This window comes from Palaemon carinicauda, chromosome 18 (assembly GCF_036898095.1).
Source record: "Palaemon carinicauda isolate YSFRI2023 chromosome 18, ASM3689809v2, whole genome shotgun sequence".
Taxonomy (NCBI): domain Eukaryota; kingdom Metazoa; phylum Arthropoda; class Malacostraca; order Decapoda; family Palaemonidae; genus Palaemon; species Palaemon carinicauda.
Window position 1 is genome coordinate 31983305 of NC_090742.1, and position 24032 is coordinate 32007336.

The 24032-nt window shown below is 41.3% G+C and overlaps 1 protein-coding gene and 1 long non-coding RNA gene across 3 annotated transcripts in view; both read right to left on the reverse strand.

Moving 5' to 3' along the window:
• Positions 1-13260, reverse strand: part of LOC137657748 (hypoxanthine-guanine phosphoribosyltransferase-like) — a 58026-nt gene extending 44766 nt beyond the window's left edge. The window contains exons 1-3 of the mRNA XM_068392220.1: positions 12985-13260; positions 10230-10336; positions 9712-9898 (exon numbers count right to left, since the gene is read on the reverse strand). Of these exons, the coding sequence (XP_068248321.1) occupies positions 9712-9898; positions 10230-10336; positions 12985-13002 (312 nt within the window). The 5' untranslated portion in view covers positions 13003-13260. The remainder of the gene's footprint in view (positions 1-9711; positions 9899-10229; positions 10337-12984) is intronic.
• A 5035-nt stretch (positions 13261-18295) lies between these two features.
• The window catches only part of LOC137657036 (uncharacterized), a 10194-nt gene continuing 4457 nt past the window's right edge, over positions 18296-24032 (reverse strand). For both annotated transcript variants that reach the window (XR_011047084.1, XR_011047085.1), the window contains exons 2-4: positions 23165-23310; positions 21410-21552; positions 18296-18551 (exon numbers count right to left, since the gene is read on the reverse strand). This is a non-coding gene — a long non-coding RNA (uncharacterized lncRNA). The remainder of the gene's footprint in view (positions 18552-21409; positions 21553-23164; positions 23311-24032) is intronic.

The window sequence follows — 24032 nt, forward strand, 5'->3', positions numbered from 1 at the left end:
GGCTACCAGATCTTTACCTGAAGGAATTTGAGAAGTATCAGCAACTGCTTATTGAACTGCCCTGACCAGTTCATGAAACGAGGGCATGTGCTTCCTAAAAGAAGGAACAGTCATTTGAGCACATCTGCGAGGAGTTTTTGCTGTTCTTCCTAAAAGAAGGAACGGTCATTTGAGTACGTCTGCGAGGAGTTTGTGCTGTTCTGTCTTCCTTCCTCGGGGAAGTCTTGCGCACTGGCATGCTGTCGCGTTCCATCCTTGCGGTATGAACTGGTGTTCTTGTATACGCAACTGAAGTAGAAGCGCTTGGTGAGTGCACTCTGTTATCTTGACAAACAGGAGGTCGCGAGGAGGAACTCTCGTTCGTGATCGTCGGCTGCTGTGTTGTTGGGTGCTGCTGTGTGGTTGCGAGCTGATATGTGGTTGTGAACTGCTGCATGGTAGCAAGATGCTGCGTGATCGCGTGTTGCTTCATGGTTGTGAGCTAATGCGTGGTTGTGAGCTAATGCGTAGTCGTGAGCTGATGTATGGTTGCGAGCTGGAGCGTGGTCGCGAGCTGGAAGACTGTACTGTCTTGTTGACGAAGTTTCTGCAGACTGTTGTTTGTGCGTTGATCATTACGTTTACTCTGCTACGGGAATCGCAAGCTGGTGATAGTAAACACCCTGGCTCGTGCTGGTCGTCGTCAGCAAATGCTCCTGGAATCGTCTAGTCGTGTGTCGTTAGTTCACATATTGTCATTAAAGCTATGTCCCTTGTCAGAACTCCTGCAAGAGTTTGGCAAATGAGCTTGCACGATCCCGCAACAGAAACTGGGCAAGTTATGCTGGAAGGGCGAGACAAGTCGGCTGGACGAATCATGCTGGTTGGATTAATGAAGGTTTAAGATCACTGAGCGCGTTGAACTCTCTGACGAGGTACAGGTATCGTAGCTGCACCCAACCTACCAGCTGCCTCGGCATTTTATGACAAACCGTACTCCGAAGGGCTAGAGAAAAGGATAGACAAATTCAAAACCCTTATTATCGCCCCAAGCGGAGGAGACCACTCTGAAGAAGACCTAACCCGCTAGCGGGAAAGGTGTCCCTTTAGTAGAGCAGGATGATGCTTCGGACTTTGCACTCCCTCCGCAGCTGAGCTAACTCAGAACGAGGGAGTGTGCCATCGTCAGCGCACTGAGAAGCAAGACCGAGGTCGAGCTCTGGGTAAGGTTTCTCGAGGAAGATGGTGATTGTGCAGGCGAGGAGACTGAGACAGGTCGGGACAATAGAGACTCCGCCAATGCAACACCTTCGGAATCTCTAAAAGGGAGACCGAGGTCAACCTCTGAGGAAGCCGGTGTGCACTTTCAGAAGACCTTCCTTCGATGGGGGACCAGCAATCCTTAGGGAAGGCCACAGCTAAAGTACAGTAAATCGTCAACGGAAAACGTCTGCCTTGAGGCGGAGGGCAGCACCACTAGGGAAAGCAGGGGAGTCCTCCAGTCCTAAGGGTTGTCTGGGCATCAAAGGGCCACTGCTTCTACTTGATCGTTCCCTAGGGGAGACTGATCAAGTAGAAGTTTCAGGCAGAGATCGAGAGGACGAAAAAGGAAATCGAGGTTTCTTTGCCCTCGGGGATGACTCCGAAAGAGACGAATCCCTCTTTGACTTCTGCTCACGTTGTTAACCTATCTCTCCAACTAAGAGGATGACCACTCCCGACATTCTACGCAGGAATCCTCCTGAGTGCAAGTGCGTCTCCTACAGAACAGGCACAGGGAGTTAAGAGTCAGTTTCTACCGGGGATATGAAGGTGCCGTATTTGCACCCTTAAGGTCCAGGAAAAGTCCACATGCCAACCTAAAACAGCAAAACTCATACCTAAAAAAAAGAAAAGAGCTAAAACAGATTAGTCAAAAGCCAGTCAAAAAGTTAAGCAGTAGAAAGAGACAACGTCTTCTCTCAACCAAGCCAAAAGCAAAAAAATTACGAGAGATCACAGGTGGGTGTGAGCAGGGTAACTGGTACTAAACCCCCCCCCCCCCCCAACTAACTAGCAATGGGGTAGTTATACACAGCTAAAAGTCTTATGGCTAGTCTTCTAGCTTTGCCGAAAGTATATTCCCTAATAGAGAGAAAAGGTTTGTATTAGTGACTGAGCAATTATGAATGGTAAGGGATTGTTTTCTCTTTTTTTGAAGTATACTATACAGTATATTCCATTTAAAATATGTATATCTTTGTACATACAGTAAATAATGTATATACAGTAAATCCAACTTAGGACAAAATTGACTTCTGATGCATCGCAAGAACAGATCTCGTTCGTATCCCGAGGACCTCCTGTATTTAATGAATTATTAATCAGTGATTTAATAACTGGATTAAACAAAAAAACAAGAAGATTCTGAATAAAACATAGTTAAGATATTCAAGGGTACATCCTGTAACTTGCAATTAAAGCAATGTCTATTTTAATTTAATTTAATTAACATCTAGTAAAAAGTAGATCTGAAATATGTGAAAATTTGTCATGCCGCCTAATACTGATAGGTGTCAAAATGCTGGATGATCTTTCAAAAATGGAAGTTGTAGCTTCAAAGATTTCACCTTTTAAAATAGTCTATGGGACTCCTTAAAGAGTTGAGGGATTAAAGATCTCTGACCACAACCCTGTGCTGACATGAGATTCCACTAATCCTCAAGTATTATTTAATTCATTCTCATACAGAAATTATGAAAGACTCAAATTGTTAATGCTTGTTGAACTTCCACTATAAATAACTATACTGTACAGTACATGTTGATTTATCTCACTTTTTATTACTTTACTGCCCCTTGGAAACATTTCTATTTATCATTCTCCATTTCTATTTACAGTATAACTTCAACATTCATCTTCAAATCATTGGTAAAACTTCTCAAAGAATGAAAAAAGAAGCAAACATGCAGAAGAATAAGTGTATAATAGGAATACTTTTGATAAATAAAAAAATAAGCAAACATGCACAAAAATCAAAAATTTTAAGTAATTTTTATTTTTCCTAATATACTTACCGAGAACTACTTTCTTAGGAGTCACTGGTGATCTCCTCTCCATCGACCAGAGTTTTGAGTATGTTACCCCTCCCCCACTCCGCGCTCTAAGTAGCCTTACCCCCGGCATCAAGGAATGTGCCCCGAGGGTAGGATCAAGGTAGGTCGCTTGCTTGGCTGGGTCACCATCCTCATTAAGTTCTATTGAATTAGCACAATGCTAGCAAGGGAAGAGAGGCACTCGGGGAAGGAAGGGAGGGCCATTACCCGAAAGTAGTTCTCGGTAAGTATGTTAGGAAAAATAAAAATTACTTAAAATTTTTGATTTGTTCCAACACGAATACTTACCTCGAACTACTTTCTTAGGAGACTTACACTTTAGGAGGAGGGAGTGCTATTCTGACCCACTGACCCGGCCGTGGAGGCCAAGAGGCCTATGGATAACGGGACCTACTAGAGAGCGGAAGCGAGGGTAACTACACAAAAATTCACGTTAGTGTCTAAGTACTCACCCTTTGAAAAACTTCTTTTGACGTTCCTTCTCGAAGCGTAGCCGTGAAGAATGTGTTATTCTCTGGGAACAGACGGTACTCCCCGAAGAGGCAAGTAAGCAACTGGGTAGGAGGTAGGAAACCGCACTTGTGCCTACCGGTCGCTAGTCTTGAATGCGCCTGGGGTTTTACCGTTACACCGCTTGGAGAGCGGAGATGACTTTTCCAATGGAGAACCCGTCCAAGGATTTTCTTGAGTAGTCCTTGAGGTAGTGGGCAGTAAAGGTTGACTGGTTCGACCAAGTACCTGCTCGCAGGATCTGCCCTACTGCCATATTTTTCTCAAAGGCTAAGGAGGTGCTCAGGCCCCTGATGTCATGAGGCCGGGGAGTGCCTGGCACTGCCATGCCATCCTCCTTGTAGGTTCTGGCGATAACCTGTCTCAACCAGAAGGAGATGGTGTTTTTGGAAACTTGTTTCTTATTAATACCTGTGGAAACGAAGAGGCTCTTGATGCCTGGTCGGAGATGCGCTGTCCTTTCCAGGTATTTCCTAATTGTTCGCACTGGGCACAATTTTAAGTCTTCTGCATTGCCTGTCTTAGGGATGGCAGGAATTGAGAAACCTTCAAACCTCGGGTCCCAGACTGCTGGGTTCTGAGTTTTGGCCACAAAAGAAGGTACAAACTTGAAGGATACTTCTTTCCACCCCTTTGAATGAGAGACGTCGTATGACAGTCCATGGATCTCTCCCACTCTCTTAGCGGACGCCAAGGCCAGTAAGAAGAAGGCCTTGAGGGTGAGATCTTTGTCTACGATATCCTTCAAGGGTTCAAAGGGGGGACGACACAGCATCTTCAGGACCTTGGCTAAGTCCCACTGGGGCACCCTCCTTGCCTGAGGGGGGCAAGACTGCTCGAAGCTTTTGACAAGCATCGCTATGTGTCTCGAGGCCCCCAGGTCAATGCCCTTCAGGAGGAAGACTTGGCCTAAGGCGGCTCGAACCCCTTTTATGGCTGGAATTGACATTCCTACTTTGTCCCTAAAAAACACCAGAAAATCTGCTATGTCTGGGACAGAGGCCTTAAGAGGTCTAATGTGCCTCTCAGAGCACCACTTCGTGAAGGAGGCCCATTTTGCCTGGTATATCGCGGCTGACGACTTTCTCAGGTATAGAGACATTCTCTTAGCCGTGGAGGGAGAATAACCTTCCTTCTTCAGGAGCTGCTGGATAGTCTCCAGGCGCGAAGACGAAGGGAGAGTGGGTTGTCGTGGAGCTTGAGAAAGTGAGGCTGGTGCAGAAGGTCTGACCTGGCGGGTAGAGGCCACGGCGGTTGACTCGTTAGGTCCTTTAGGTCTGCGAACCACTCTCTCTCCGGCCACCAGGGCGCTACCAAAGTCATCTTTAGGTTTCGGGCGGTCCTTACTCTGTTGAGCACCTGTCTTATCAACGTGAAAGGGGGAAAAGCGTACACATCGAGAGATTGTCCCACTTGTGCTGAAAGGCGTCTTCTAAGGCTGCTTTCGGGTCTGGTACAGGGGAGCAATAGACTGGGAGTTGGGCGTTGAGTTTTGTTGCAAAGAAGTCCATCACCGGGGAACCCCAACGCTGAATGATGAGCCTGGCTACTTCTGGGAGAAGGGACCACTCTGTCCCTACTATCTGGCCCATTCTGCTGAGGCCGTCGGCCAGAACGTTTTTCTTCCCGGGAATGAACCTTGCTAACAACACCACGTGATTTTCCTCTGCCCAATTCAGAATCTCTATGGTGAGATGGCACAACTCCCTCGATTTCAAGCCTCCCTGCTTCTTTATGTATGCTACTACCGTGGCGATGTCGCACATCAACGCCACGGTGTTTCCCTTTAGCAGACTTGCAAAGTGTAAGCACGCCTTCTGGACTGCTTTCAACTCCAGGATATTGATGTGGAGTTGCTTTTCCCCTTCCAACCAGGTACCTCGTGCCATTCCGTCGAGGAGATGGGCTCCCCATCCTTGGTTGGAGGCGTCTGTGAACAGAAGTAATTCTGGAGGGATGGTCCCGAAGGGCATCCCCTTGAGGGAGTTCGACTGGCATTGCCACCATTCCAGGAAGGGTCTCGTGTCTGGAAGGACTGGAATTAGCACTTGTTGTGAATCCGTCTGGCACCAGAGGTTCTTGAGATTCCATTGGATGGATCTGAGCTTTATCCTCCCTTGGGGAACTAGTTTCTCCAATGAGACCAGGTGGCCTATCAGCCTCTGCCAGTCTTTCGCTCTCCTGGGTTGTTCTGACAGGAACGGCTGAATGATGTGCCTGAGGTTCCTTATCCTGTCCTCCGAAGGGAAAACTTTTCTTTGAATGGTGTCCAATGTTATCCCCAAGTAGTTCATTCTGGTGGACGGGAATAGATTTGACTTCTTTGGGTTGATTACAATCCCCAGATCTCTGCAAAACTGGAGGAGACTTCTCCCTTGTTCCTCCAAGAGGGCCTTTGAGGCGGAAAGGAGCAACCAGTCGTCCAGGTATCTGATAAGGCGGATGCCTCGTTCGTAAGCCCACACTGAGACAGTCGTGAAGACTCTCGTGAACACCTGGGGCGCTGTTGACAGACCGAAGCAAAGAGTCCTGAATTGCAGGATCTGGGAACCCCATTTCACCCGGAGGAACTTCCGACTCGAGGGGTGGATCGGAATTTGGAAGTATGCGTCCTTGAGGTCGACGGTCATCATAAAATCTTTCTCCCTCAAGGACAGCAGGACTGACTTTGGAGTGTCCATCTTGAAGTCCGTCTTCTTGACGAACTTGTTGAGAGCTGACAGATCTATAACCGGTCTCCACCCCCCCGTCACTTTCTCTACCAGGAACAGGCGACTGTAGAAACCTAGTCCTGGGAGAGGAACTTCTTCCATGGCACCCTTTTCTAACATGGAGGATACCTCCTCTTGAAGGGCGGTCCTCTTTAACGGATCTTTGGGAGCTAGCCATTCCGTCCGGTTGGCCGGAATAAGAGGGGGTGGATTCTTCAGGAACGGGAGTCTGTAGCCCTCCTTTAGGACGGACACTGTCCAAGGCTCTGCCCCTTGAGCCTTCCATGCTTGCCAATGTTGTCTGAGGCATCCCCCAACCCGAGGCTTGGGCGGGGATAGGGGGCCTCCCACTCTACCTTCTTCTAGAGGGGCGGCCTGATCTGCCTCTCCTAGAAGCGGAGTAACCCGACCTGAAGAAGCTTGAGGGCGCTGCAGCTCCCCTGCGGGAGGGTTGCGGCGTTGAGGACCAGGAGGAAGAGGGGGCCTCTCTCCTCGTAGCGCTGGAAGAGGCTTGGGGCGTCGCGGCGCTATCCAAGACGGACCTTTTGTATGGAGGTCTCCTAGAAGTTGCCGGTTTGGTGACGTTGGCCTCCTTCTTTTTTGAGACCTTTTCCATTATGGTCTCTAGCTCTTTCAGAGGAAACAGAGACTCTCCCCACAGGGGCAGGCTGCGAATGGCTCGCGCCTCCCTGTCCGGTACCTTCCGAGACACTTTCGTTAGAATAGTGTCTCGCTTACGGAGAACCCAGTGGGCTGTAAGGGCGAGAGACTGATAGGTTAGGAACTTGAGGGTTTTACCCCCGGAGGTAATGAGGTCCCTCATTAGGCCTTGCTGATCAGGGTCCTCGGGGTCGAAGGAGGCTTGAACACCCACCAACGTGGAAGCCCACCAGTCCAGCCAAGAGGAGACGTTAACTAAGTCTCGCGACATTTCCTCCATCACGGAGGCCTCTGCTGGTGAGAAACAGACTGGGGCCGAAGAGGCTCTGTCGTCTGAGACGCCTTGACTCAGAATGTCCACGGCTGTTTCCACTTTACAAGGACCTGGGCGACGTCCTTCGGGCACATAGACCTTCCCTTGGGTTTTGAGGCCCTGGAGCAATTTAGAGGCACTCTGGGTCTTGGGAGCCTCGGCATTGCTGGCCACTACTTTGTCAATGTACTCTTGCCCTAGAACTAGATCTCGGGCCAGAGGGAGTGCTAGGGATGACTTAGGTTGGGAGGGAGTTTGCATGATTCTCAGCAGGCTTGACCTCCAGGAATCTCCATCTGTAGCTGCAGGTTCTGCTATTTCGTGGTGCCTTCTGATCAGGCTAACCACTCTCCTGTAGGCGGAGTCATCTGTCGGGGAGCCCTCCCCTCCGTCAGCCGAGGTCTCGGCCTGGGGCGGGGGAGGCAGTTTACCGGGCACGCCGACTGGACGCCTAGCCCTTGGGGCCAGGGGCGCCGTCCTGCCGAGGTACTGGACCTCATCTGCGGGTAAGACCGCACCAGGGGCTCGGGATAGTGCAGGCATCGCTGGTTCAGCGGGGACTCTCGTACGCCTGAAGGCTCTGGGTGCTGAAGGCGCGGTTCCCGTGGTCTGACCCGACAGCAGGAACCGTTCCTTCCGACCTGAAGGCCGCACCAGCTGGGCTGGTTCGGCCAGGCTGCCTGGTAAGAAGCGCGTTTCCCCCCCGCTGGGCGGGGTGAACCGGAGGCCCCGAGGACTTATGCTTTCTCGAGAGGTCTTTCCTGCGAGCCAGGTCGCGAGGGTCAAGGCTGTGCTTGGAGGGCGGCAGCTTTGGGGACCGCTCACTGGACTAGTGGTCTGGGGAACGAAGCACCTTCGATTCCCGCGAAGATACGTAGATCCAGGCGCCACCGGGAGATACACTTCTCCTATACTTACGGCTCGGGGAGCGGGAGCGCTTTCTGCTATATCGAGAGCGCGACCTCGAACGGGAACGCTCGCTCCTGGACCGCTCCCTCCGATGGCGGTGTTTCACCCTGACCTCTTCCTCTGATGAGGAATAGACGTCCGATGAGCCAGACGACACTGTGTTCACCGCATGTCGGCTGGTAGCGGGGACTGCGGGGGACTTCTTCGGGCGTTGAATGCCAGAGGTCGAGGGTTGGAGGAAGTCATCGGGGACTTCCGTGGGGAGGGTTGGGAACGACTCAAACCGTTCCATGCCAGGGATCCAGGGTCACATCCATCCTCAGGGGTGACCTACCCGGCGTCTTGGGGAGCCTCCAACCGAAGGCATCGTTACCTGAAGGTCGAACTTTCCTCTGGTTGTCGCCCCCTAAAGAGGAACCAGAAGCACAGGCCCACGAGGGCGGCAGTGACACCGAGACCGCGTTACTACCCCACAAGGGGTCATCGGAGGAAACGTGCCCCCCGAGCACAAGGGCCGACTCTCCAGACGCACTACTGGGTCCTTCACTAGCCCTAGAGGGGCCCGCTATTGGCACTGCACTAACACTGGGCTCGTCCCCTACTCTGTGTAGGGGATGGCGAAACCGAGGCCCCGTCGGACCGCTCACTGGGTGACGGTATCGGCGAGGAAACACTAATTTTCCTGGGGGAACGTTTCGCTGATTTCCTCTTTTTGGTACCGTAGCGTACCCACGTATATCGCTCCAGTCTACACACTCGGGGCACGTGTCTGCTGACGAGCAAACTTTTCCCCTACAGGAGGAACAAAGGGAGTGAGGATCCACTTCGGGCTTGGAGAGGAACGCTCCACACGATTTCCCGGCTCTAGGCCCAGGACAACGGCAAATTTGCTCCGTAACGCACACAACGCACGACACAAGCACTAAGGGAATCAATTAAAACACTGGGTAAGCACACGGTTGAAAGGTGAACGCACAGGAACACTTGGGAAAAGCACACTGGAAAACGCAAGTTGCCACGCTGGGAACACGTGGGACACAGAACGCACACAAAGGGTCGACAGATACACGAGAGCGAGGGTGTGAACGCCTCGCGACCGGAGAACTTAATGAGGATGGTGACCCAGCCAAGCAAGCGACCTACCTTGATCCTACCCTCGGGGCACATTCCTTGATGCCGGGGGTAAGGCTACTTAGAGCGCGGAGTGGGGGGGGGTAACATACTCAATACTCTGGTCGATGGAGAGGAGATCACCAGTGACTCCTAAGAAAGTAGTTCGAGGTAAGTATTCGTGTTGGAACAAATAAGTATATAATAGGAATACTTTTGATAAATAATAAAAAAAAGAAGTAAACATGCAGAAGAATAAGTGTACAATAGAAATACTTTTGATAAATAACCAAGTTAATATCTAAAATACTGTAGCTGTAATGGAAAACCCAATTTTTTATAGCAAAGCTCATCTAGTTCATGCCCAACTAATTTATTACAAATGCTATACAAGACCATATACATGTGAAAAAAGTCCACTCACTTCATAGCTTTTTAACCTGATGAAATCAACATTTACGGGCACAGAAACAGATCCATGATAACGATTGAGGGTTGTAATTTTATCCACAAGGTCGGTACAGAAACGATATCCACCCTTCAAAACACAAACTGTAGTCAGAGGTTCATCTTTAACATCTTGAAAAATATCACGAGCCAGTCTTTCGATCCTATTGGCAAATAAATTGTAGGAGATAAAACAGAAGAGAAATAATGCTAAAAGAATGAGCAACATATGTTATATCAAGACAAACATTTCAAATGCTATACATTACCATAGTGCATCATTTACAAACTAATAGAAGCCTCTACTAATGTCTACATTATTGCTATTGTACAGAAATTAAATCAAACCTTTTGCAATATACAAAAAGATGTTGTAATTGTAACCTTACACTAATTGCCACATCATTTCTATCAAATGATCAGTTATGCTAAATTTGATATCAACAGTAGTGACTTTTCTATAAACCAAACATAAGAGAAATTTACAATACATACCTATCTTGGATGATACCCGAGGGTATGAGTATGTTTTCAAGATCCTCTTCATAGTGCTTTGGTACACAAAAATAGGATAGTGCATATCCAGCGTAAGTGTCAGATATCTGAAACATTTTTTGTACATTAAACAAGATTTATGGTATTTTATATGCACTGTTCTAAAATAACTTATCAAATATTATTACAATCATAAAACTATTTACTAATTTTAAACATCATGACATTTCAAAACACAAGCAAATCGCTATTAAAATCACAATGAACCAATAATTTCAATGCATACTTCTAAGGAGTGACTATTTGGTGACAGGCATATTGTAATACCTACAGAAGGAAATTTCACATAAGAAACTATGATGTACAGTCATGTGAAAACCTTTGTTGCTGGTTTCTTTGGAAAGGAAAGATCATGCTCCTAGTTTCACAGAGAATAACTGCATCAGACAGGGTGCAATTTAAGCATTATAAAATTATCTTTGAAGAGTTCCTTCGGCTAATAGGTAGAGATGCAGTATCATAGGTGACGTAAGGTTGGAATGCTACTGAGTCAAGTAGGATACAGTATCCAAGGTGAGGTAGTGTCAAGATGATACAGAGTCAAGTAGGATACAATATCCAAGGTGAAGTAGGGTCAGGATGCTAGTGGGTCAAGTAGGATGCAGTATCTAAGGTGAGGTAAGGTAAGGTCGGGATGCTATGCTACTGGCTCAAGTAGGATGCGGTATCTTGTGTGAGGTAAGGTTAGAAAGCTACTAAGTAAAGTAGGAAGCAGTATCCTAGGTGAGGTAAGGTTGGGATGCTAATGGGTCAAGTTGGATGCAGTATCCAAGGTGAGGTAGGGTTGGGACACTACAGAGTCAAGTAGGATGCAGTATCCTAGTTGAGATAAGGTTAGAATGCTACTGAGTAAAGTAAGAAGAAGTATAATAAGCGAGGTAAGATTGAAATGCTACTTGGTCAAGTAGGAAGCATTATAGTATGTGACGTGACAATGGAATAATACTGAATCAAGTAGGATGCAGTATCCTAGTTAAGGTAAGGTTGGAAAGCTAGTGGGTCGAGTAGCAAGTAGTATCCTAAGTGAAGTAAGGTTGGAATGCTACTGGGTCAAGTAGGAAATAGTATCCGAGGTGAGGTAAAGTTGGAATGCTACCGAGTCAAGTAGGAAGTAGTATCCGGGGTAAATTAAGGTTGGAATGCTACTGGATTATATAAGATGTAGTAGCCAAGGTAAAGTAAAGTAGGAGTGGTACTGGGTCAAGTAGGATGCAGTATCCTAGGTGAGGTACGGTTGAAATGATACTGGGTTAAGTAGGATGCATTATCCTAGGTGAGGTAAGGTTGGAATGCTACTGGGTCAAGTAGGATGGAGTTTCCAGAGTGAGGTAGGGTCAGGATGTTACTGGGTCTTGTAGGATGCAGAATCTTATTTCAAGTAAGGCCGGGCTGCTATCAAGTCAAGTAGTATGCAGTATCCTAATTGAGGTAGGGTCAGAATCCTACTTGGGATAAGGTCAGAGTGCTGCTGGGTCAAGTACTGTAGGATGCATAATCCTAGTTGAGGTAAGATTGGGGTGTAACTGGGTTAAGTATGCAGGATCCTTGATGAGTTAAGCTCAAGATGTAATTTTACAAATACAACCAAATTTTTTACCATAATTGAAGTGGTGCCTAACCTATGCCAAGCCAGGTAGGATGTAGCATCTAAGGGGTGGTTTAAGATGCATCACTTTATTTCCAGTTTTTTTTCTCACGCCTAAAACAACCGATTTCCCATGTTGGTATTAATTGTAATGCCATTGGAGAGGGTGACTGTAATGCATTAACCAAGAATTTACGACAAAAACTAAAAAAAAAATAAAAAGATTGAAACCTATTGGAAAAATTAAATTTTGTTTATAATATATTTTAATATAAAAAAATGGCATTTTCCCGCTAAGCAATATGATTATGCATCCTAAACTAACTGTATACTGTACATCAATACTAGTCAGGGCTGAGGCATTTAATCTACCTGGCCTGAAGACAGGTTAGGTTAAGATTATGTAAGCCTTGGAGGGGTAATGTCATGGATCATGTTTCAAGTTGAGCTGTCACTTTTGGTACCGTAATATCAACAGAAAGAAAAATGTGATTTTATAAATTAGTTTATCGCAAAAGACTTTCATCATATAACTTAGGCAAATTTGTGATTGGTGCATTTGAAATCATTATAGCTGATGCAAAGACGTTTTGATCTTTCTCCATGGTCTATATCAAGAGCCTATGTGGAACTAGAATAGGGCACCTTTAGTAAAATACCGAAAATGCAGAATATGTCCATAGTAATGTTAACAGTAAACCAACAACATTAGCTTAAGTACTGGCGCTGCCTTGTTAAATAATTTAACATCCGGGAATAGAAAATAGTCAAGACAAAATGAAAATTTTGGCTAATCATCAAATGAGTCCACTGACAAGGCATGTCTTGACAACTCGCTATGTACTTCATATTCAGTTTAACTACCCTAACATACGCTGACCTTACAAAGTTGATGTTAATATACATATGCTTAAACTATTGTAGTATTCCTAATGTATTGTCCATTGTAATCTTCAAATTTCCCGGGTTCTGAAATTTGTAATTCATTTTTATGTTTCCATAGCACATGCACCGCTGATAATCCTGACTACTAGACAAACAAACTACATTAACTATACAGTTATGTCATACACAGATTTAACTATTCATCGTACATTACAGTATACGAACCTCAATGTATGGTCCCATGGTGCTTCTCTAGATCGTTTACGCCTTAAAACGATAGTCCCGATGTAATGAATTCACGTCAACTTGATCCAGTTAAACCACGGCACCTATGAAAATGTGCACACTACTACAACGCTGCAGATGTGAATGAGGACAGATCCTTCAAGTTGCAAACTGTCCGGTCACTATTCGATCACGTGACAGCTTGCCTAAAATTTAGCTAACCAGTCTCAAGGCCGAGAACAAGTCAGTAACTGAGCTCAGCTGGGGAATGGGGGAACTCAGAACTCTCCTTAGACTCCTTATCTCGACATTTCATTTTCATCCCTCGTAGCTCTCTCTCTCTCTCTCTCTCTCTCTCTCTCTCTCTCTCTCTCTCTCTCTCTCTCTCTCTCTCTCTCTCTCTCTCTCTCCCCCAACAGAGAAAATAGCCCAGTAAGGAAATGAAATAGATAAATGATGAGAGCAAATTAACAATAAATCATTCTACAAACAGTAACAACGTCAAAACAGTTATGTCATATATAAACTCTAAAAAGATTTATATCAGCCTGTTCAACATCAACTATAAACAGACGTATGTCAGCCTGTTCAACATAAAAAACATTTGCTGCAACTTTGAACTTTTAAAGTTCTACTAATTCAACTACCCGATTAAGGTCATTCCACAACTTGTCACAGCTGGAAAAAAAACTTCTAGAATACTGTTTAGTATTGAGCCTCATGATGGAGAAGGCCTGGCTATTAGAATTACGAACAGGATTGAATTGTCCAGGAAGATCTGAATGTAAAGGATAGTCAGAATTATGAAAAATCTTATGCAACATACATAATGAAGTAATTGAACGACAGTGCTAAAGATTAATATCTAGATCAGGAATGAGACATTTAATAGACCGGGTGTCTGTCCAACAAATTAAGATGAGAATCAGCAGCTGCTGAAGACCAGACGGGAGAACAATACTCAAAACAGGGTAGAATGAAAGAATTAAAACACTTCTTCAGAAAAGATTGATCACTAGATGTCATTTTTATTCGGTGACAATTGACACTGAACTATTCGGAGATAGTAAAGTAACATCAGTAGTCTTGCAGTAAATTAATAGTCTGATGTATTTGAACGGTGAAATATAGATATAGATTTAATTAGTCCGTTATAATTATTATTATTATCATTATTATTATTATTACTTGCCAAGCTACAACCCTAGTTGGAAAAGCAGGATGATATAAGCCCAGGGACTCCAACAGGGAAAAAAGCCCAATTAGGAAAAGAAGTAAGAGAAGTAATTAACAATTAAAAGAAATATTTTAAGAACAGTAACAACACTAAAATAAATGTTTCATATATAAACTATAAAAACTAACAAAATTAGAGAAAGAGAAATAAGATAGAATAATATGCCCGAGTATACCCTCAACTCCTCAAGCAAGAGACCTCTAACCCGTGACAGTGGGAGACCATGGTACAGAGGCTATGACACTACCCGAGAATAGAGAACAATGGTTTGAATTTGGAGTGTCCTTCTCCTAGAAGAGCAGCCTACCATAGCTGAAGAGTGTCTTCTACCCTTACCAAGAAGAAAGTAGCCACTGAACAATTACAGTTCTGTAGTTAACCCCTGGCCGGAGAAGAATTGTTAGGTAATATAAGTGTTGTCACATGTATGAGGACAGAGGAGAATCTGTAAAGAATAGACCAGATTATTCGGTGTATGTGTAGGCAAAGGGAAAATGAACCGTAACTAGAGAAAAGGATCCAATATCTGATGTCAAAGGACCCAATAACTCTACCGGTAGTATCTTAACGGGTGGCTGGTGCCCTGACCAACCTACAATATATATATATATATATATATATATATATATATATATATCTCCTCCTATGCCTATTGAGGCAAAGGGTCACGGTTAGATTTAGCCAGTCGTCTCTATCTTGAGCTTTTAATTCAACATTTCTTCATTCATCATCTCTTACTTCGCACTTCATAGTCCTCAACCATGTAGGCCTGGGTATTCCAATTCTTCTAGTGCCTTGTGGAGCCTAGTTGACCGTTTGGTGAACTAATCTCTCTTGGGGAGTGCGAGGAGCATGCCCAAACCATCTCCATCTACACCTCATCATGATTTCATCCACATATGGGACTCGAGTAATCTCTCTTATAGTTTCATTTCTAATCCTGTCCAGCAATTTAACTTCCAATATCCTTCTGAGGGATTTGTTCTCAAATCTACTAAATCTATTGGAGATTGTTTCCTTGTCATACCAAGACACATGTCCATAGAGTAACACCGATCTCACTAAACTGATATGTAGTCTGATTTTTATATGTATTTTCAGCCGATTTGATTTCCAAATTTTACTTAACCTTGCCATTGTCTGATTTGCTTTTTTCAATCTTTCACTAAAATTTTATTCTAAAGCCCCTGTATTGGAGATCATAGTTCCTAAATACTTTAAAGATTCTACCTCAGTCCTTTCTCCTTCCAATGATACTTCATCTTCCATTGCATACTCCGTTCTCATCATCTCTGTCTTTCTTCTATTTATCCTGAGACCAACCTCGTGTGATATTTCACGCATTCTGGTAAGCAAGCATTGCAAATCCTATGGAGTTCTGCTAACAAGGACAGCATTATTAGCCTACTCTAGGTCTGCTAAATTCCTATCACCAATCCAGTCCAATCCTTCTCCACCATCTCTGACTGTTCTACGCATTACAAAATCCATTAAGAAGATAAACAACATAGGTGACGACACATTTTCTTGGAATACTCCGCTGTTCACTGGAAATTAATTTGACAAGACTCCAATAACATTAACTTTGTACTTGCTATGCTCATGAATAGACTTTATCAACATCACATATTTAAGAGGAACTCCATAATAACGCAGGACTCTCCACAAAATTGGCCGGTGCACACTATCAAAAGCTTTTTCATAGTCCACAAATGCCATAAAAAATGGGATTTCTATATTCTACGCATTGCTGTACATGTCTCAAAATGAAAAATTGGTCAGTGCAACTTCTCTCTCTCTCTCTCTCTCTCTCTCTCTCTCTCTCTCTCTCTCTCTCTCTCTCTCTCTCTCTCTCTCTGTATATATATATATATATATATATATATATATATATATATATGTGTATATATATATATATATATATATATATATATATATATATTATTTGTTTTCCTTTACTATACAAGAGAGGTAAGGATGAGATGAAAAATAACATAAAGATAAGGCAAGCAATTTTATTATTATTATTATTATCATTATTATTATCATTATTATTATTATTATTATTATTATTAGCTAAGCTATAATCAACTATATTTTGGAAAAAATAGTCCAGAGAGGAATTGTAATAAATAAACTATATGAGGCAGAATGGCTGAAAATATATTTACATCAGTAACAACCTAAAACTAAATATCATTATATAAACTACGACGAGAAACTTATATCAGCCTCTGCATTCTCTGCAAGTTTGAACTTTTGAAGTCCCACCGAATATATGCATGAGATGTTATGGAGAACCTTATAACGAAAAAAAAAAAGAATCAATTGAGATATACAGTCGCCTAATCGTCATTCCCACCGTTATCAGCACTTGTAAGTGAAATAAAAGATACGGCAAGCAAAAGAAAAAAATGGGTGTGCTGATAGGGCTTACTTCCTCCAACACAACATCCTAATGTCCAAAATTGGATACATCCTTACATGATAACATATACGGAATTGCCGTAACGTATATATGATTTATTCGATTATACAGCTTACGGGCCTAGAGATCAATACTGTACACGAATTTTGATTTTTTTTTTTTTTTTTTTAGGAAGCCAACGTCCAACAGCGAGTAAACCCAATTAAGGTAATTATGTGAAAACATTTATTTTTTATGGTATTTTTTTGTGGTAGATTGCCTGGCCCTACGAGCTCTTGCAATTCTGTACGCCGTAACTATGGTTCTGATTATACTTTATAATTTCACTTTTACGCCCATTTTGTTTTTAATCGCTGATATAAAGGACTTTTATGAGGATTCAATGCTACCTACAAGGATAAGACCAATACAAGCGGTCACTTGACGTGGGATGCATGTGGATCAAGAACAATCCTTAGATCTGGATCTAGATTCCTCTTAGATGGGAACCCGTATCTAGTTATGAACGTTTCTAGATCCGATACATCACAAATGATGCCCAGATTTTTGGTCCGCTCTAGGTTTTGATAAATTCTTCCTGGATTCACACACACACACACACACACATACATATATATATATATATATATATATATATATATATATATATATATATATATATATATATATGTATGTATGTATATATATATATGTGTATATATGTATATATATATATATATATATATATATATATATATATGTATGTATGTATATAAATATACACATGTATAACCACTACAACCATTCCCAAATATGGATCCAGACAGGATTTATTCTAGATAATGTCCAGATCTAGATCCCATTCCAGTATTGCATCCAACTGTGTATCCAGTTTACACAACTGAACTAGATCATCCCAGGAAATACATTTGGATTTGAATCCACATAAAAGTTTTATTTCATCTCTCTCTCTCTCTCTCTCTCTCTCTCTCTCTCTCTCTCTCTCTCTCTCTCTCTCTCTCTCTCTCTCTCTCTCTCTCTCTCTCTCTCTCTACAGATTATAGAAACATATGATATATGGATAATTCATTAAGTACCGATCGCGAATTCTCTTGCAAATCGTAGATCGAAAACTCCTATTCTGTTGTATAGAGCGAAGTTTATTTTCCATTGAACAAGAAAAGAGCTTGTATGCAAAGTGTCGTTCATAATATCCCATAGCATTCAAAAAGTCTTCGAAAATTATTTTGTTTAAATAAAAGGACAGATAGTTAGCTATAGTTTTCTTAATTGTTTATTGCGTTTTTCCCATTGATATAAAAGAACAATAGAAAGATTTCATATGACAATATGTTCTAACAGCATTTAAGTATCAGGTTATGCATGTAATAAACAGGTAAGTATATATATATATATATATATATATATATATATATATATATATATATATATGTATATATATATATATATATATATATATATATATATATATATATATATATATATATATATATGTGTGTGTGTGTGTGTGTGGGTGTGTGTGAATAAACAGTGTGAGTATACACACAAACATATATATATATATATATATATATATATATATATATATATATATATATATTATATATATGTATATATATATATATATATATATATATGTATGTATGTATGTATGTATGTACGTATGTATTCCCTGTATACACGAATAGGTTCGTGACAGATATAAGAGAGAAGCACCAGAGACATGTGGGGAATAAGGTGATCATCTTTTGCAGGCTCCTGTGTGTGCCATGGTCAGCTGAGGGTTGATTGTACATGTAGTATATTGTAGTTGACAAGAGTTGAGATATGTCTGTCCATTGCTGGCGCAGACGTGTTCAGCGTCATCGTTACACCAGTCGGGGCACCAAACTATTTCGTCTCCTGCAATGTACGAGAGAGTTATTATTATTATTATTATTATTATTATTATTTATAAATTTCTAACTGTAAAGTACAGAACAGTATTTCTATTTAGGATACAAATAAAAGATATTGCAATAATTGCATTATTATTATTATTATTATCATTATTATCTTTACAATTATTATTATTTTTATCATTATTGCTATTGTTGCTATTATTTTTACTTGCAGAATTATACTATGATTATGTAAGTTAAAGTGAGCCGAAATTGTTTACTGAAGTTTTACTGAATAGAATCTGTGTATAGTTATAGATACGAATATATAGGTAAAGGCATTAGCCGTGAACAAGATGTGAAATCACTCAGACAAGATGCATTCAGATGCTGATAATGGAGAGAGAGAGAGAGAGAGAGAGAGAGAGAGAGAGAGAGAGAGAGAGAGGAGGAGAGAGAGAGAGAGAGAGAGTCAAAGTCAAAGTCAAAAACCTTTATTCCATTATAAAATAGTTATTCTGTAGAGAGAGAGAGAGAGAGAGAGAGAGAGAGAGAGAGAGAGAGAGAGAGAGAGAGAGAGAGAGAGAGAGAGAGAGAGAGAGAGAGAGAGAGTCAAAGTCAAAGTCAAAAACCTTTATTCCATTATAAAATAGTTATTCTGTAGAGAGAGAGAGAGAGAGAGAGAGAGAGAGAGAGAGAGAGAGAGAGAGAGAGAGAGAGAGAGAGAGAGAACTAATTTCATTACAGTAAGAATACGATAAACTTGAAAAATTAAAAGATGTAGGGAAACATTTTGTTTCTTAAAAGTTCTTTTTTTTTCTTTTAATGAAAATCCAATATAACGGTCAACGCAAAATGTTGACCGAGTCAGCTTTTGGAAAATGTCAGCGATAATGAAAAAATAAAGTAAATAAATTCAGCCAAAGCAAAAAGGTGTTGAAATCAATATCTTTGACGTAAAATGTGTTGTATAGAAATGAACTGATGCAATGAGCTTAGGAAAACAAAAGTAATAACTACTACCGTAGAAATATGAAAAGGAGTTTGTGTTTAAGGCTTGTTTACTTGTATTCACGGAGAGACTTTTGTTGCCATTGTACACAAGTAGAACTAGAACAATGAGAGAGAGAGAGAGAGAGAGAGAGAGAGAGAGAGAGAGAGAGAGAGAGAGAGAGAGAATCTTGATTTGTATTGATTGGCAGTATTCTGTATGTGCAGACAAAACTTGCCAAGTCTGCATCATGAGAACTTATGCTTAACAAGCTTAATATTGTTATGAGAAGATTCCTTGACGAAAACATTGTCGATTAAACCCCACCAAAAAATCTGCTGTCCTGTAGGGTCATACTGCCTGCGATCTAGGTAATATATTCTTTGTATTGGGTATCTGCTGTATACCTAGACCGTGTGTATACTCAGGACACATATAAGGGATTTTGACATAGGAAAAATCTATTTTTGGGTGAGATAGCCATGTCGTCTTGATGGAAGTTCCTCTAGGCATCTTTCTATTTGGGATATATCTGCGAGTGATATACCAGAGAATTTTACCTGTAGAGGTATCACGGGGTTACTACCCCCCGGAGTGAATATCCCGAAAGATATCGTGTATGTAACAGGGACGTGGGTATCTACTGTATACCTAGACCGTGGGTATAGCTACCTAGGACACATAAACCGTAGCAGTGCGTGGCCACCGAGTTATGTGCACTATCCAGGCCCAGTGCACCATGTAACATTATTTCGGCCTCTAGCTGCACTTGATTTTTATCCATTTACTTTCCATTCGTTCTCTCTTCCTTTTTTCCTACTTTCTGTCTAATATCTTAACTTTTACTTCATACAAAACTGCAGAGTTCGAAATGGCCTCACTGGTCCCAGTGCCCGGATTTGTAGCCCAAAGTCCGTGTGCCCATCCCAATAAGTCCAATCAAGAAATAAATAATGAGATAACCGTTGTTATGTGTTGTTAATCATTATCCCTTTAATCTTGACAGATGATACTACATCCCCATGTGATTGAGAGTAGATAAAAGTCATTACATTGATTTGCTTCTTATTTTTTATGTCATTTTGGTTCTTATTTTGAGAACAAAACACACAAATTGAGGATTTCATTCAGGGAAACACAAAACAAGGTAGATATGACATGAACACAATATCTTATAGCTTAATAGACAGACATTTGGAAATGTTTGGTAATGAAGAGACAGGGGAGAGTGTGGCCACATAGATATGATGTGTGGCAATAATTCGGGAAACATGAGAAGGAAGAAACTTCAAATTTCAGGATCCCTGGGAGGAATTTATCCTTTGGAAAATATAGATAACCAGCAGTCAGTTAGCAAATAAAAAATAAATGTATTTACTTTAAATGCATAAGCCTGGTTTCTCAAACTTTCTCACAATAAACAAAGCACGAAACCAAAAGTAAAATGTAGTAGGCCATATTGTACGCTACGTGCTCCAAAGAAAGGTTTCAGTTTCACTCATGGCTATTTTCACAATGAGCATAACAGTGTTAATTGTTTACCACGCAATACCTCTGTTACTGGGCAATTCAATTATAATCTGAGTCCTAAATTGTAACGATAGTATTTTTGTCGTTGGGTAATGAGAAATGCCGGTTGATAGCTTGGAGGCCTTAATACCTCAAGGTCAATTGTCAGAAAACTTAACTGTCGGCTACTCGGGAAGCCATGGTTGACTAAACAGTTACCTATATCTACTCTTGGGCCAGACTGCATGGGTTTATTGCAGTGCTCTTATAAGTAAACGCTTGGCTCTATGTATTCATTGATTTATTCAATTAAAATACAAATATCGTTAGCACAAGTTTTACGTCCCCTGCACTTCACTAGTTTCAGTGATGGCACTCACCTGGCAGTAAGCATTCTCTCAGACAACCGTAGGGACAACACTTTTGAGGTCCTAAGCATTCATCATCTGAGTCGCAGTTGTTAATCGTTCCTCATACATAGGCCTATGACGCCCGTTGTGTTGGGGACATAGTCCAGGTTTGTCTGCGGAAAAAAAGTTATTCTTTAAAAAAGGTAGTCATTGAAAACGCTTCATTAGCTCCAGTATAAGTCTCTCTCTCTCTCTCTCTTCTCTCTCCTCTCTCTCTCTCTCTCTCTCTCTCTCTCTCTCTCCTCTCTCTCTCTCTCTCTCTCTCTCTGTAGTTTGGTGATAGTCTCGTGACTTAGTACGTTTATCTTTCTTTTAATTTTGGTCTCATGTCCTGGGAGAACACTTACTGTCTGTCTTGTGTATGACCATTCTTTAACGATCTCTAGAGGTTTAACCATAACCTTTATTCGTTGTCTCTGCATTTTCATTGAACATTATCTCAATTTTACTCATATAGACTACATTTCTGCTTTCTTTATTCTAATCTTCTATCATCTTTTGCAATTCCTCCCATGATTCAATAAAGAGAACTATGCCATCTGTTGATGAATACCTGCTTCTAAATCCTGCCTGCTCTCTTGATTCATTAAAGTCTATGTTATCTTTCTATTTAGCTTAATATGATCTTTGTAAATATTTATATATGCAGAGTGTAAAATCATTTGACAGTATTTTTTCAGGTCTTTATTGTCTCCCTTTCTGTGAATTAGTATAATAATAAACTTTTTCCAAGCATTCTTGGAGACATTTTGTGTAAACTCAATGAGTTTTACTTCTATGAAATTCTCCCCATCTATTATTAAAGCAATTGTTATTCCATCTTCCGCTTCTTTTCCCCTTTTAATGCTTTCTTTGCCTCTATGGTTACATAAATACATACAAACTCTCTCACATACACAGATATATATATATATATATATATATATATATATATTTATATATATATATATATATATATATATATATATATATATATATATATATATATATCACTAACACTCATGATTTTAATCAATGTAAACATCAATATAAATGGCATTTAATACCGAATTCTACCTAGAGAATATATCCACTGGAATTCATTTATGGTAGTAGCTTCTGGCTGGGCAGAGATTCGAACTCATGCCACTCAGCGGAAACTATGCTCCGAGAACTCTACTAACTGAGCTACCTGCAGAGATTCGAACTCGTGTCACTCAGCCGAAACCTATGCCTGTGAGGACTCTGCCATCTGAGCTATCTCTCTTGATAGCTCAGTTGGTAGAGTCCTCGCAAGCATAGTTTCGGCTGAATGCACGAGTTCTATGTGCCCAGTCAGGAGCTATTACCATAAATGAATTCTTCTTGATAGCTCAGTTGGTAGAGTCCTCGCAGGCATAGTTTTGGCTGAGTGGCACGAGTTTGAATCTCTGCCCAGCCAGAAGCTATTACCATAAATTAAGTCCAGTGGATATATATTCCCAAGGTAGAATTCGGTAGTAAATGCCATTGTAGTTGATTATATATATATATATATATATATATATATATATATATATATATATTTGTATATATATATATATATATTTATATATATATGTATATACTACATATATAAATATATATATATGTATATATATATATATATATATATATATATATATATATATATATATATATATATATATATATATATATGGTGTATGTGTGTTTAGAATAACATCGAAAACAATCATTTCTACTTACAGAACAAGTTCTGAGTCTGAGTCCGAGTCTGAGGGCGACAGGAAACAAACGAAGCAACGAACAAGAGACACGTTATGGCGAAAGCTGCCGCCGACCGAGCAACGAATCCCTGTCGTTTCGATGTCATCTCTGCCTTTTCCCGTTACCTGAAATGCGTTTAAAAATAGGTCGAATGTTAAAGAGATTTCAGTTAAGGTTTCATAATAAATCAAGACTGCCCTATGGGTGCCTCTAACTAGCTCTAGGTACAGTCAATATTTATTTTTCAGTGCTGTTGTGGAATTGCTTACTTTAATTTAAGGGATGCTTTCCTCGTCCTATCACACAGGGGAACCCTGCGCTCTACAAGACCTACAATATCGGTTTGCTGTATACATTCTTAGGTATTGAGAGTATCTCAAGGGTATTCCGTGTTAATTGTCAAATCTACATTATCGAAACACTTAGAAAACAAGAGTCTTCAGTTTCTTCTAGAAAGCCTCAATATCTTGTCTTTCGGATGACTAATGGGAGCTTGTTGTATATTCTCAAGTATGATGCTGCAAGATTACAGCAAGCGTGTAATCTGTAACACGAGACGAAAACAAAATTGGAGAGAAATTTGATAAAATCTAATGAACGCCAAAAGAAAATATAAAGAAAAGAGAAATATATATTATCTCAACAATTATAGATCATCATCATTCAAAATAGTTTACTGAATGACCCAAATATAAGCTTACCCCTAAAATAACATGTCTGGGAGAAACAGAAGCGTTTAGAAAACCCCAAACCTCAGCCATGGAGATCCTTTTACTCATATCATAGACTATTATCTAACCCAAAGTTTAGTCACCACCTGCATTATAAGTAGTAGGTTGGACAGGGG